Source organism: Mesocricetus auratus, unplaced genomic scaffold (genome assembly GCF_017639785.1).
Source record: "Mesocricetus auratus isolate SY011 unplaced genomic scaffold, BCM_Maur_2.0 Super-Scaffold_100676, whole genome shotgun sequence".
NCBI classification, from domain to species: Eukaryota; Metazoa; Chordata; class Mammalia; order Rodentia; family Cricetidae; genus Mesocricetus; species Mesocricetus auratus.
The window spans coordinates 37,739,845-37,753,431 of NW_024429266.1; the positions used below are offsets into that span (position 1 = coordinate 37,739,845).

The 13,587-nt window shown below is 45.7% G+C and overlaps 1 protein-coding gene across 2 annotated transcripts in view; it reads left to right on the plus strand.

The window, feature by feature from the left end:
- The first annotated feature begins 1,053 nt into the window (after nucleotides 1–1,053).
- The window catches only part of Npl (N-acetylneuraminate pyruvate lyase), a 35,592-nt gene continuing 23,058 nt past the window's right edge, over nucleotides 1,054–13,587 (plus strand). The window contains exons 1-2 of one of the 2 annotated variants that reach the window (XM_040738531.1): nucleotides 1,054–1,194; nucleotides 5,293–5,376. In XM_040738531.1, coding sequence (XP_040594465.1) covers nucleotides 5,309–5,376 — 68 coding nt within the window. In that variant the 5' untranslated portion in view covers nucleotides 1,054–1,194; nucleotides 5,293–5,308. The remainder of the gene's footprint in view (nucleotides 1,195–5,292; nucleotides 5,377–13,587) is intronic. The other variant, XM_040738532.1, reaches the window with a different exon arrangement.

Genomic DNA, 13,587 nt, shown 5'->3' on the forward strand with positions numbered 1-13,587 from the left:
GACTTGATCCAGAAAGTAGAGCCGGGTGGTGGTGGCACATGCCTTTAATCCCAGCACTCGGGAGGCAGAGGCAGGCGGATCTCTGTGAGTTCGAGGCTGGGCTGGACCGATAGCCTCCAAAACAATACAGAGAAACCCTGTCTCGAAAATCAAAAAAAAAAAAAAAAAACAGAAAGTAGAGACATAGGGTTGTTTTGATTAAAAATACTTGTTTCCCTTTCAAAGGTCTTTCAGTTGTTCTCTGAAACAGGGCAGAAAGCCTCCTGTCTGTGTTGTTCTCTCTCTCTCTCTCTCTCTCTCTCTCTCTCTCTCTCTCTCTCTCTCTCTCTCTCTCTCTCTCTCTAATTTTAAGTTTGAGGCTGAGTATATGCAGGAGGCATTGGATCCGCTAGAACTCCTAGAACTGAAGTTAACAAACAGCCAGCTGTGAGACACCGTGTAAGTGCTGGAGAGAGAAACTCAGTGTGCCTGCTGGGGATTGAACCCTGGTCCTCTGAAAGAGCAGTAAGCCCTTTTAATCACTAGGCTATCTATCTCTCCAGCCTATAATTGTTTTTTGTTTTGTGTTGTGTTGTGTTGTGTTTGTTTTTTCCAGACAGGGTTTAAAGCCAGGGGACTGGTTGCCCTGTCTGTATAGTCTTGGCTATCCTGGAACTTGTAGACCAGGCCACTTTGGCGTCAAACTGCCTCTGTCTCCCAGTGCAGGAATTAAAAGTGTGCACAACCACCAACCTATAATCTACTCTTAAAACCCTCTCACTTCTCTTTTTTTTTCTACGAGAGAGTGCTGGGTTGGGGCAGCAGCATCAGCCTGGGGAGAGTCATGTACCAGCTGGGCAGCCGAGTCAAGGTCTCAAATCTCACGTCCAGTTCCACCGAGGCCCGTTCTTGAAGTTCCTGGGCGGGAAGAACTCCAGACCTCCAGGAGCAGTAGGGTGGGTGCTCACGAGGTGCAGGCGTAGGCCACGCCCGGGGAGGAGCAACTAGTGCACAGTCTTGGGATTCAAGTCCTTGGAACAGCGTCCCCGGGGCCAGACGTGGAACTACAACCCCCAGGCTCCCCTAGGGGCCTCACGTGATCGCTCAGCCCTAGAATTAAAAGCGCAACGGCTCGGCTCTGCTCAGTGGAGACAGTGTCCCCAGTGCACTGGATCTGCTGGGTGAGAGCGACGCCGGCAGGAGAAGCAAAGGCAGGTACGCTGGACAGGGGAGTTCAGGAACTGTGAGGGTGTCCCTACAACTTGGAGCCAGGGACACTAGCAGATTAGAGTAGCCCGGCCTCCAGGAACCCTTGTCTGAGTCATTTAGTCTTTGAACAGAAGGGGATTTAGCCATTGACTCTAATACACCCATCTCTTGTTTTAGGAGAGGTTGCTTGTTTTTTGTTGTTGTTGTTTTGGGTTTTTTATTTTGTTTTGGATTCTTTCGTGTTTCTCAATATCCGAATTTCTAGTTTGTCAAGTATTTCTCAAGTCATTCTTGTTCAGAGCTACATCAAATCCCCCGAGCTACATCAAATCCCGGGACCCCTTTTAAACTGCAGTTTTAAAAAGAACTTTGGCTTCTCTGCTCTGGTGTTTCTACGTTTGTGAGGTTTCCAGGGAACTACTCCCTCCCCAGCGTTTCAACAAGAACATTCCAAATTCACTTTAAGTCATGAGTGTGAGAACATTGTGATCATTTGCTCTTAATTTAAACTATAAAGGATTTCAGAGCATAACACTCCCAAAGTGATCTTAAAATTTGTATTTTAAAGCCAGGCGGTGGTGGCGCACGCCTTTAATCCCAGCCCTCGGGAGGCAGAGGCAGGCGGATCTCTGTGAGTTCCAGGCCAGGCTGGACCAACAGCCTCCAAAACAATACAGAGAAACCCTGTCTCGTAAAACCAAAAAAGAAAAAAAAAGAAAAAACAAATTTGTATTTTAAAAATGTTGATTATTCACTGTGAAAGCTTGTCGTTTTGTTGGTTTTTTTGGGGGGTCGCTTGAGACAAGGTCTCTCTATATAGTCCTGGTTGTCCTAGAACTTTCCATGTAGACTAGGCTGGCCTTGAACTGACAGAGTTCTGATTGCCTCTGCCTCCTGAGTGCTGAGTGTTGAGATTAATGGTACCCAAAACTACACCAGGCTTGTGTTTCTTTTTCTTGATATGGTCTTATGTGTCTCAAGCTGGCCTCAGACTGATTAATCCTCCTGCCTCCAGGTGACTTGCAATCTTGGACAGGAATAAATGTATATCTTGCTTATAACTCTGAGGCTGTTGTGTTTTGGTTTTGTTTGTTGAGAGACAGGATTTCTCTGTGTAGCCCTGGCTATCCTGGAACTTGCTTTGTTGATTAGACCAGGCTGGCCTCGAATCAGAGATCCACCTGCCTCTGCCTCCTGAGTCCTAGGACTAAAGAGGTGCACCACCATGTCCAGCTTCTGTAAGGGTTTTAATGAAAAACAACTCTTCAGGGGAAATTCTGAAGTTAAATAATTTTCAGTTTGGAGGATCAAGATCTTTTTTTTTTTTTCCTCTTCACAAGGTTTCTTTGTTATGTAGCCCTGGCTGTCCTGGAACTCATAGATCTTCCTGTCTCTGTCTCCCCAGTGTAATACCCAAGGTGTGTGCCACCATGCCTGCCTAAATCGTCTGATCTTTTTTGTTTTGTTTTGATGTTATGTTTGTGAAACCGGATCTTACATAACCCAGCTGGTTTCCACTATGTAGCCACACCTGCCTCCACCTCCCAAGTTCTGGTCCTCGGTTGCACAATTCCTTGATTTTTTTTAAAGATTTATTTATTTGTTTGTTTGTTTATTATGTATACAGTGTTCGGCCTACATGTATGCCTGCTGGCCATAAGACTCCAGGTCTCATTACAGATGGTTATGAGCCACCATGTGGTTGCTGGGAATTGAACTCAGAACCTTTGGAAGAGCAGTCAGTACTCTTAACCTCTGAGCCATCTCTCCAGCCCAATTCCTTGATTCTTTTTTTTTTTTTTTTTTTTTTTTTTGGTTTTTACAAGACAGGGTTTCTCTGTGTTGTTTTGGAGGCTGTCGGTCCAGCCCAGCCTCGAATTCACAGAGATCTGCCTGCCTCTGCCTCCCGAGTGCTGGGATTAAAGGTGTGCGCCATCACCGCCTGGCCCAGGCCCTACATTTTTAACTACTCAAACTGCATCTGAATAGTTATTAATTTAATAACTCTCAAAGACACATAAGACTGCCAATCAGAACCTAAAGAATGTTGTCATTAAATGTGAACCAAATGCAGCCTGAAGCAGAACACGGAAGTCTAGGTAGCCAGTGCAGACCATTTGGTCTAGGATGCTTAATGATGACTGGCTCAAGCACTTGGCTTCCTTATCTTTTTAACATTCTTGCCCCATGAAGGTCCTCTTGGACCTGGGTCAATGACCACTGCTCCAGATAAAAGGTAGCATGGGGTAAGTCGTGAGAATAGCAGGAGAGGGGAAGGAAGTCCCAGGAAAGAAGATAGCAGTTTAAATGACTCAGGACTTCAATAAACAAAAGTGCTGAGTGTTGGGGAGAACACACAGGTAACTGTCCCTGTTGGACAGGACTTCATGGAAAACATGACCATAGGCCTGGCCACAGTCATCAAACACATTGTGTCTATTCATTTATTTGACTCCATGAAATATAGTTACTATTATCCCCGTTACAGAGGGATAAAGAGGTATGGAGAGATAAGTGGTCGAACCAAGACTCAGGCCCGTGAAGTCTGACTCCAGAGCTACCCTCTATCTTCTCTCTTGTAGGGAAACGGAAGAACTTGAGAGGCTAAGATGACCGGGTCACTCTGGGTATCTTGAGTTAAGATCACTATAGGAGCTGTAGCTATGCAGCAGGCATTGCTCTTTCGCAGGATGTTCATTTACTCTGTTGGGTCTGCATTAGCATGGACAGGTTCACTCTGCCTGATGGAAGGTCCATCAGTTCCAGATGAATGAATGAAATGAGGTTGCCCATTCCAACAGTGAGTGCCTGTCAGGGAAATCACCATCAGGTACAATCAATCTGAAAAGTTTGTTCAGTCTCCCACACAGTCATTGTAAATGAATTGAAAACCAGGTGTTAACTGGGGTGTAGTGTAATTGGTTAAGTGCCTACCATGCGCAAAAAACGTAGTTCCATCCTGAACCACAAAAAAAAAAGTGTGGTGGCACATGCCTGTAATGTACAGTTTACAAGAAGAGGTTGGGTATGGTGACACACACCAGTAATCCCAGAGAAACAGGAAGAGTGGGAGTTCAAGATCACCTTCAGCTACATAGTGGATTGGAGGCCAGTGTGGCTTACAAAGACCCTGCCTTTAAAAAAAAAAAAAAAGGTTCAGCAACTCACTGCCAAGCCTGACAACCAGAATTCAATTCCCAGACTCCACACAAAGAAAAGATTCCCTGAGTTGTCCTCTGACCTCTGCACATGTGCTGTGGTATGTGTGTGCTCATACACCTAGACACATACACAATAAATAAATGTTAAAGAGACCAAGAGCCAGGCGTTGGTGGCGCACACCTTTAATCCCAACACTCGGGAGGCAGAGGCAGGTGGATCTCTGTGAGTTCGAGGCCAGCCTGGTCTACAGAGCGAGTTCCAGGACAGTCTCCAAAACAATACAGAGAAACCCTAGAGAGAGAGAGAGAGAGAGAGAGAGAGAGAGAGAGAGAGAGAGAGAGGGAGGGAGGGAGGGAGGGAGGGAGGGAGGGAGGGAGGGAGGGAGGGAGGGAGGGAGAGAGAGAGAGAGAGAGAATAATTCAGAGAAGCTGTAAAATAAATAAAATTTAGACTATCAGAGGATACACAGGTTAGTTGGATGATAGTTAATATGATGCATTGAAACCTTAAGTGCTGCGTTTGGGTGGGATTTCCCCTTAAGATGGAGGAGAGACTACCTTCTTTCTGACTATATTCAGCTTAAGTGATAGCAGTTCCTCATGTGTTTGAAACCTCAGAATGAGGTTGCGGCTCTGGCCCTGGGTCTGCTGGTTTTTACCTACTCTTGAGGTCTGCGGTTTCCCCAGCTCTCTATGTAGCTAAAATGGAAGGCCTTCCAGACAGTGTTTTCCCAGGCCACCCTCTCTTTGTCTTAACGTCTCCCCACCAATGTAATTCAGCTCTAAATTTTTGCATTTTTCTACTTGCTCTGGGTGTTTCTATGTTGTAAGCATATTTTACAATACTGACTTGGGATTGAACTTTGACCTGGGAGTTTGGTCATTAATTGACATTCCTTGAAGAAAGAGAGTAATGAAAGTAATGACACTATGTGTTTTCCAGACCTTCCAGCAGCTCCATGGCCTTCCCTAAGAAGAAACTCAGGGGTCTTGTTGCTGCCACCATCACTCCAATGACTGAGAATGGGTAACTATCACAGAGGGGTGGGGGTGGGGGGCAGAGAGAAACCCGTTCCCATTCATGGAAAAGTCAGAAGCCCCAATAGTCAATGCACCTCTGGGGTGTTCTTACCAAATGGTAGCTTCTGTAGTGTGCCTGACCACCAAGTCAGAAAAGAGACGCTCATCATCGTGGAGAAAAAGAAAGGGAGAAAGAATTCTCCCAGTGCCTTTAGCCCAGATAGGACCCTTGGAATTAGAGGAGAATCCTGTTCTAGCATGACTACTGTCCTCGTCCATCTAGGGATTCTGTCACTTTGTACCTCTGTATCACTGAGTGGCTGGCAGTGGCTCACTGTGACTCCTTGGAACTCGCCACAAAAAAAGTCGGGGAGGGCCTGGCATTGGAGGCACAAATTGCCTTTAATCCCAGCACTCGGACAGAGGCAGACAGATCTCTGTGAGTTCAAAACTAGCCTGGTCTACAGAGAGAGTTTCAGGACAGGCTCCAAAGCAATACAGAGAAAAAGTCGGGGAGGATGCTAAAAAGATGACTTAGCTGGGAAAGTGCTCACTGCACAAACATGACAACCTGGGTGTAGATCACCAACATCCATGTAAAAGTCAGGCCCATGTCCCCGGTATTGCAGACGTAGAGACAGGAGGATCTCTGTCCAGAGCTTACTGACAAGTCAGGCTGTCTGAATCACTGAGCTTCAGGATAAATTCAGATAGTGCTTCCTGCCTTCATCTGTTTGTCTGCATATGCAAACATGTACCCACATACATGTATACGGAAAAACACATCCACACATTACACACATCCATCAACACACACACACACACACACACCACAAAGAAAACAAAGCATGTTCATAGATGTTATCTAAGGTTATTGCTTAATGAAACCATGACCAGAAGTAAATTGAGGAGGAAGGAGGAAAGAGTTTATGTTGCTTACACTACATATCACCAATCATCACCAAAGTTAGGGCAGTTAGTGCAGGAACTCAAACAGGGAAAGAGTTCATGCAGAGGCCATGAAAGGATACTGTTTACTGACTTAATTCCCCCTGACCTCCTCAGCCTGCACTACCCACAAGGGGCTGGTCCTCCCCATAGCAATCAGCAATTATGAAACTGCACTACAGACTTGCCTATAGGCAAATATTTTGGTTTTTTTTATTTTTTGTTTTTTGGTTTGTTTTGGTTTTTTGAAACAGGGTTTCTCTGGCTGTCCTGGAACTTGCTTGTAGACCAGGCTGGCCTCAAACTCATAGAGATCCACCAGCCTTTGCCTCCAGAGTGCTGGGATCAAAGGTGTGCACCACCAACACCCATCTGGTTTTGTTGTTTTTTTTTAAGACAGTGTCTCTCGATATAGCCCTAGCTGTCCTGGAACTCACTAAGGTGCAGCTTTGTTATAGGCAATCTGTCTGCCTCTGCCTCCCAAGTTCTGGGATTAAAAGCAGACCAGCTCAGTAGTCCTTAAAAAGCCTTTTTGGGGGGAGTTCTATTCCTGAATTTGTAAACCTTTTTAGGACTTCAAATTCTCATTTAAAGATGGCCAGCTAGTCACATCATGTTTTCCTTAGCTATTTGGAGCCCAAAATGAAAAACTCCCATCCTTCCTGAAACTTAACTTGCTGACGTATTATTTTGATCATTCTTTTGGCTAAGACTTTTTTTCCCCTATTACTTCTCCTTTCCCACAACTTCCTGGAAAGACTAAAGTCAGCTGTTTCTCAGTTTCAGCTACTGGTTGGGTAGATAAGCAAGAGACATGTGACTACAGGAGCAGGCTGGATGTATTTGCAGCTACACAGTGAGATCCTGTCTGTATCACAGCTCAGCACATTCCATCTTGTCCTTGCTTTGTTAACTCCTGAAGTGGTTTCACCCAACAACCTTACTTTTCTTCTGGGACACACTGAGAGCAGCTGTGTGTCCTTCCCTGTTCTGCTGTTATCTGGAAGCACAGACCCAAAGTATTGCAGGTAGCTAACAGGTCTCTGAAAGCTGGGTTGTGCACACCTGCAAACTCACCACTTGGGAGGGAGAGGCAAGAGAATCAGTTGAAGGCCATCCTTAACTACTCGGTGACTGCAGGACCTGCCTGAGTTATATTAACTCCTTTTTCCCTTGTCATTTGCTCCATCAAAATACTCTTATAGAGAGTGGAGAGATGTCTCAGTGGTTAAGGCACTGGCTACTCTTCCAGAAGACCTGGGTTCAGGTTCCAGCATCCATACGGTAGCTCACAATCATCTGTCCAGGCATCCGATGCCCTCATCTGGCCTTCGAGGGCACCAGGTGTGCACATGATGAACAGACTTCCATGCAGGCAAAACACCCACACATTAGATAAACAAATGTAAAAGAAAATTAAAACATTCACAACCACTCCTGTGCACACAAAGAAGTTTAGAACACTCAAGAACAAGTGAGCATTGACCTATTTAGCCACAGTAAAATCTGCCCTTCTGACATTGTTTCCAAAACTTAGATGGAAAAAAGGGGCACATGGAATGTAAAACATCCGCGTGATGTGGCATTGTGACAGTGTTTCTAACTTGGCTTGCAACAGAAAACCACAGCCTCTGTAATTCCCAGTGACTAAATACAGACTATTGCAGACACAGACACAGACACACACACACACACACACACACACACACACACACACACACAGGGTAGTCTCAGCTGTCCTGGAACTCACAGAGATCTACCTGCCTCTGCCTCCTAAGTGCTGGGGTTAAAGGCATGCACCACCAGGCCCAGCCTTTTTCCTCCTTAATCTCATAAAAACTAACAAATTTGGCTCTCAAAGTATCTGCCAGCATTAAGTGGTGGTGGCAGCGGCGGTGGTGGCGCACGTCTTTAATCCCAGCACTCAGGAGGCAGAGGCAGGTAGATCTCTGTGAGTTCGAGGCCAGCCTGGTGTACAGATCGAGTTCCGGAATAACAAGAACAGCTAAGGCTACACAGAGAAACCTTGTCCAAAAACCAAAAGCAAAGCCTGCCAGTTTTACACCAAGGAGCTGCCTTGCCTTTAAGAGCTGTCGTTGGGTTCTCGAGGGATGGCTCAGTGAGGAACGGCTCAGTGAGGAGCACTTGCAACCCGTGCAGGGGGCCCGGCATCCACACGTTGACTTTCAGCATCCTTAACTCCTAACTCCAGTTCTAGGGGATCCAGTGCTGTCTTCTGGTCTCCTCAGGTATTAGGTGTTCACACAGTACACAAACATACATGCAAGTAAAATGTCACACACCTGAAATTTAAAAATCTAACCCACCCCCAAAAAAACTGCCCTTGGGCCAACAAAATGGCCCAGTGGGTAAAGTGCCTAAATATCCAGGACCCACATGAAAAACAGACATGGTAGCATTTGTCTATAATCCCTGAATAGCAGATAGAGCCACAGGAACCCTGGGAAGTTCTGGGCCGAGTTAGCCTGGATTATACAACAGCAAGCAAAAGACCCAGTCTCAGCCACAGTACAAAGTGAGGGCTGCTAGCTGAGGTTATACTCTGACTTGCACACACTGTCACATATGAACATATTCACACACACAAGACTTCAGCCATACAATCCCTATGGTGCTTGCGTGTCTACAGTCTGCTATCACGCCATTAACAACTTTGTGAGTTTCACAGTTTGTTAAGACTTTTTTGTTTGTTAGTTTCGAGACAAGGTTTCTCTGTATTGTTTTGGAGCCTGTCCTGGAACTCACTCTGTAGACCAGGCTGGCCTTGAACTCAGAGAGATCCGCCTCTGCCTCCCGAGTGCTGGGATTAAAAGTGTGCGCCACCAACACCCTGCTTGTTATGACTTTTAAAAGTACATGCCACACCAGTCTGTCTCTACTCTGCAGCCTGGTAATTAAATCTGGCAGATCATTCTCCTTTACTGGAATCTGTTGAGTCCTGCTACTTACTATACGGTCCTTAGACCAGTTATTCCCTCACCACACGGGAACTTGGTAGGGATGCAGGCCTCAGGCCCTAGCTCATACCACTAGTCAGAACCTGCCTCTGAACAGGTCCACTAAAGCCTGAGATGAAAGACAGACTCCCAGAGACAGCGTAGGAAGGCCTGCACGGTCTGCCTTTCATTCCTGGCATTTCGGTTTGCTTCCCCAAACGACATCACATCCTTTCTTTCTTCCCAGGCTCTGGACCTCTTGACTCGTTCTGTTTTCTCTACTTTTTCCACAGCCACTTTCTCCTCTTCTGCTTCCCCAGCAAAGCATTTGCAGGAGTGAAAGGGAATTTCTTTTCCTTCTCTGCCTCTAAAGAGTTGTCTTGCCATCACTGAGATACACTGACCACAGATGGATGAAGAACATACAACACTTATTTGCCAGGCCTGGGAATGGCAACCATACAAAACAGACACTTCTAGAGACAACATCGGTTAGGGTTAGGTACTCCCTTTACCGAGTGGGGGGTGGGGAGTAGGAGGGCTGCAGGCACTTTTAGAAGGAGATAAGTGAGCCCAGAGTAAACAGTAGTTTGTAAATGGTTTTCTAGAGAGATTGTCTTGCTGTAGTGACCTTCCCAGTCACCACAGATGATTACCTCAGAAAAGGTTTCAGGAGGACATAGGACAGTAATTGTCCCTCTTGGGGATTCCCATTAAGAGAACTTCAAAGTGTTCTATCCTGCACCCTGGAGAAGCAGCAGCAGGTCAGAAAGTCCCTGATTCTCAGGATTTTTATTTAGTTCAAAGCTCTCGATGAGCTAAGTGTCACAAATGAGTGTCGTTTCCCAAGCCCCAACCCATCCTTGGCAATTCTTCCCCATTTCTTATTTCTTCTTTAAAAAAAAAAAGGCTAGAGGCTCCCTCCTGTGTGACCCCCATGGTACTCTGTGTATACCTTTTTACATTTCATCAAATATATCTGCTTTATGATGACTATTTTATTTTACATCTGTGTGGGGCCACCCATGCCACAGTACACACATGAAAGTCAGAAGACACCTGTGGGAGTCAATTCTCTCCTTCCACCATGGAGATCCCAGGCATTGAACTCAGGTTGTCAGGCTCGACTTCAAGTGACTTTACAGGCTGAGCTATCTTGCCAGCCCATGATAACATTTTGGTTTGTGCCTGCATCTTCCAGCAGACTTTGAGCTGGTTTTGTTTTTTGTTTTTTGTTTTTTGGTTTTTTTTACTTAGGGTGGGCAGCATACAAGAACCAAACATGAGTCTTACTTATCTTTATGCCTTTAGCATCTCACAGAGTTGACTTGTCATTTTATCAGGTATTATACCACTGGGGTAACTAATGTTGTGATAGTCAAAGAGGAAAGGAAGTTAGTGTCTGGTTGAACCAGCATTGCATGCTACTCATCATGATGGCCATTTTTTTGCACACAGTTCAATCTCATCTTGACAACTCCACCAGGGACCTGAAACTATTTCATAGCTGGAGAAATTTTAAGAAGTCTCTTTTATCTGGGTACAGTAACACATACCTGTAGTCCCAGGCTCCTCAGGAAACCCAGACTACAAGATAATTTCAGACAGGGCAACACAGTAAACTGGATGGAGGGAGAGAGAGGGAGGGAGGGAGAGAGGAGGAAGAAGAGAGAAGGAAGAGCAACAGAATAGATGGAGGGAGAAGAGGAAACCAAATGTCAAGAAAGAGTCAGTCAGGCGGTGGTGGCACACACCTTTCACCCCAGCACTCGGGAGGCAGAGGCAGGCGGATCTCTGAGTTTGAGGCCAGCCTGGTTCACATAGTGAGTTCAGAAAAGTTGTATTTTCTCCATCAAATGCCATAGCTTCACTGTGGTACAGAGCACCTTTTCCTGCTGAGCCACCTTACAGGCCCTGGGTCCGTTTGTGAGTGAACTGATGAGTGTCTTGGTCAAGAGCTGCAAACTTAACCGCCTACAGCAAGTGTCAGGCAGGGATCTAAAAGCCGGAGGTAGCCAGCAGGACATGGGACCCTTAACAGCATAGATGTTTTGAGAAATTATCCAGGTGTGGTTCCCCATGCCTTTAATCTCAGCACACTAGGGGAAGAGTCTACATGGTGAGTTCCAGGACAACCAAAGCTATGTAGAGAGAGACCTTGTCTAGGATAGTCAGGGCTACATAGTGTGAGACCCTATCTCCAAAAAAAAAAAAAAAAAAAAAAAAAAGCCTTGTTAGATATCTGGCTTTTCAGTCATTCATGATCACATGTAGAAGGCAGGAAAAAACTCTAAATATTGTTCCTTACATGCTGTCCACCTTATTTTTTAAAACAGAGTCACTGGCCTGAAACTCCCAAGTAGGCTAAGCTGGCTGGCCAGTGAGCCCCGGGGATCTGCTGCCTCCCAGTGGATATTTTTTATTATGTTTTTACATGAGTTCTATGCATCAGACTCAGACTTTCATGTTTGCAAGGCAAACATGGCACCAAAGTTCCCAGCCCAAGTCTTTTAACATTGTGGGAGTCAGACAGAAGTTGTTCTAAAGGTTGCCCCTTTCCAGCCTGTGCTGTAGTCACAAAGGGGTATGGGCTGAGAACATTTTCTAGAAGATTCTCCCACTGCCTAGAAATTCTAGCACTTCTTTTTTGTTGGTTTTGTTGTTTGGTTTTTGTTTTTTTGAGACAGGGTTTCTCTCTCTGTAGCTTTGGAGCCTGTCCTGGAACTGGCTCAGGCTGGCTTTGAACTCACAGAGATCCTCCTGCCTCTGCATCCTGAGTGCTGGGATTAAAGGTGTTTCTTAAAAAGATAGATAAGGCATCTCCTATGAACCCAAGCAGAGTTGTCACCCAGCGCAGCCTGAAGGAGTGTGGCAGGGAAGGGAGAGAATATAGATGGAAACCCTTCCCACTGAGGCAAAATAAAATAAAAAACAAACAAAAAACACATGTGTGAGTGGGGGCGGCACAAGCCTTTAATCCCAACACTCCCTTTAAAAACCAAAGCACACACAAACACACACACACACACACCTACACACACATATGCACACACAAAGTTCACTGAGGAAGGAAAAGAACATTGAGTTTCACCTTCCTACATGTGCCTGAGGGTACTGCCAGCTCCCTAGAAAGAGGTGCGTGCCCAGACAGAACCAGACAGCCAGCAGCTCCAAGAAGAGTGGCAGGAACTGAGGAGGCAGGGTTTTATGCCACTCATCCCTCCAGGCCCTGCCCCGTGACTTCTTCCCAGCCTCCCTTGGGATTTATTATCCACACGTCTGAACCCCCATGCACTTAATTCTTAACCTACTCATAGCTTTCAGGTTTTAGTTAATTATATACACAACCTCCTAATGTAATGGTGACGTTACAAAATAGCAAGGGCCTAAAGGCAAAGTTGACCTAAGCCACCCATGTCACCTTGTGGTGCTCAGAGCACTGGAACAGACAGTGGGCAGAGTTAGGATGTTGGGGCCCATGCCACAGCAGAAAGAGCTTTCTCGTGGCCTTAAAACTCCCCCTAAGCAGCCCTTTTCCTGACTGTAGGCCAGGCTGTTTTCCCGCACATTGTGGGCAGTCACATGTCTGCAATCTTTGCTTTTAATATTTTTTCCTTTCATCTCGAAACCTGCCAAATTTTCTTTTCTCTCTTTGTTCCTGTTCCCTTGGCTGAAATTCCCTTTGATGTCTGTTGTCTAGATGCACCAGATTTTTTTTTATTGTTGTCTAAGGAATAGAATACGTAAAGATGAAAAGAATAATAATAAGGCTAGACCCAAATTAGGAGACCACGGTCCTGCTATAGCAAAATGTAAATGGCAGCCAACTAGTTCTCTGTGTTCTTGGCAATGAAACCATGGTTCTGCAACAGTAAACCCAGACTCACCACACAGTTCTCCTTTGAATTTTCACTCTCAGTCATCCATCCTCACCACCCTGATTTTTCTTTTCTTTTTTGTTTTGCTTTTGATTTTTGAGACAGTGTCTGTCTGTGTAGCTCTGGCTGTCCTGGAACTCAGTCTGTAGACCAGGCTGGCCTTGAACTCACAGAGATCTGCCTGCCTCTGCCTCCTGAGTGCTGGGGTTAAAGGTGTTCATCACCGTCGCCCTGCACCACCTTAATTTTTCATAGTGGCAGGTGATTTAATGCAGTTTTTGAGCTCATTTGTCATGAATCATGAATATGATTTTAAGGGGAAACACACTGATCATCTGAAGCATCAGATCCTCACAAGGCCATTTTGCTTCAGACTGAAAAGTACAGGCAGCCCACATGGGAAGTTTGTTAAAGCGCAGATTCCCAGCCAGTTGC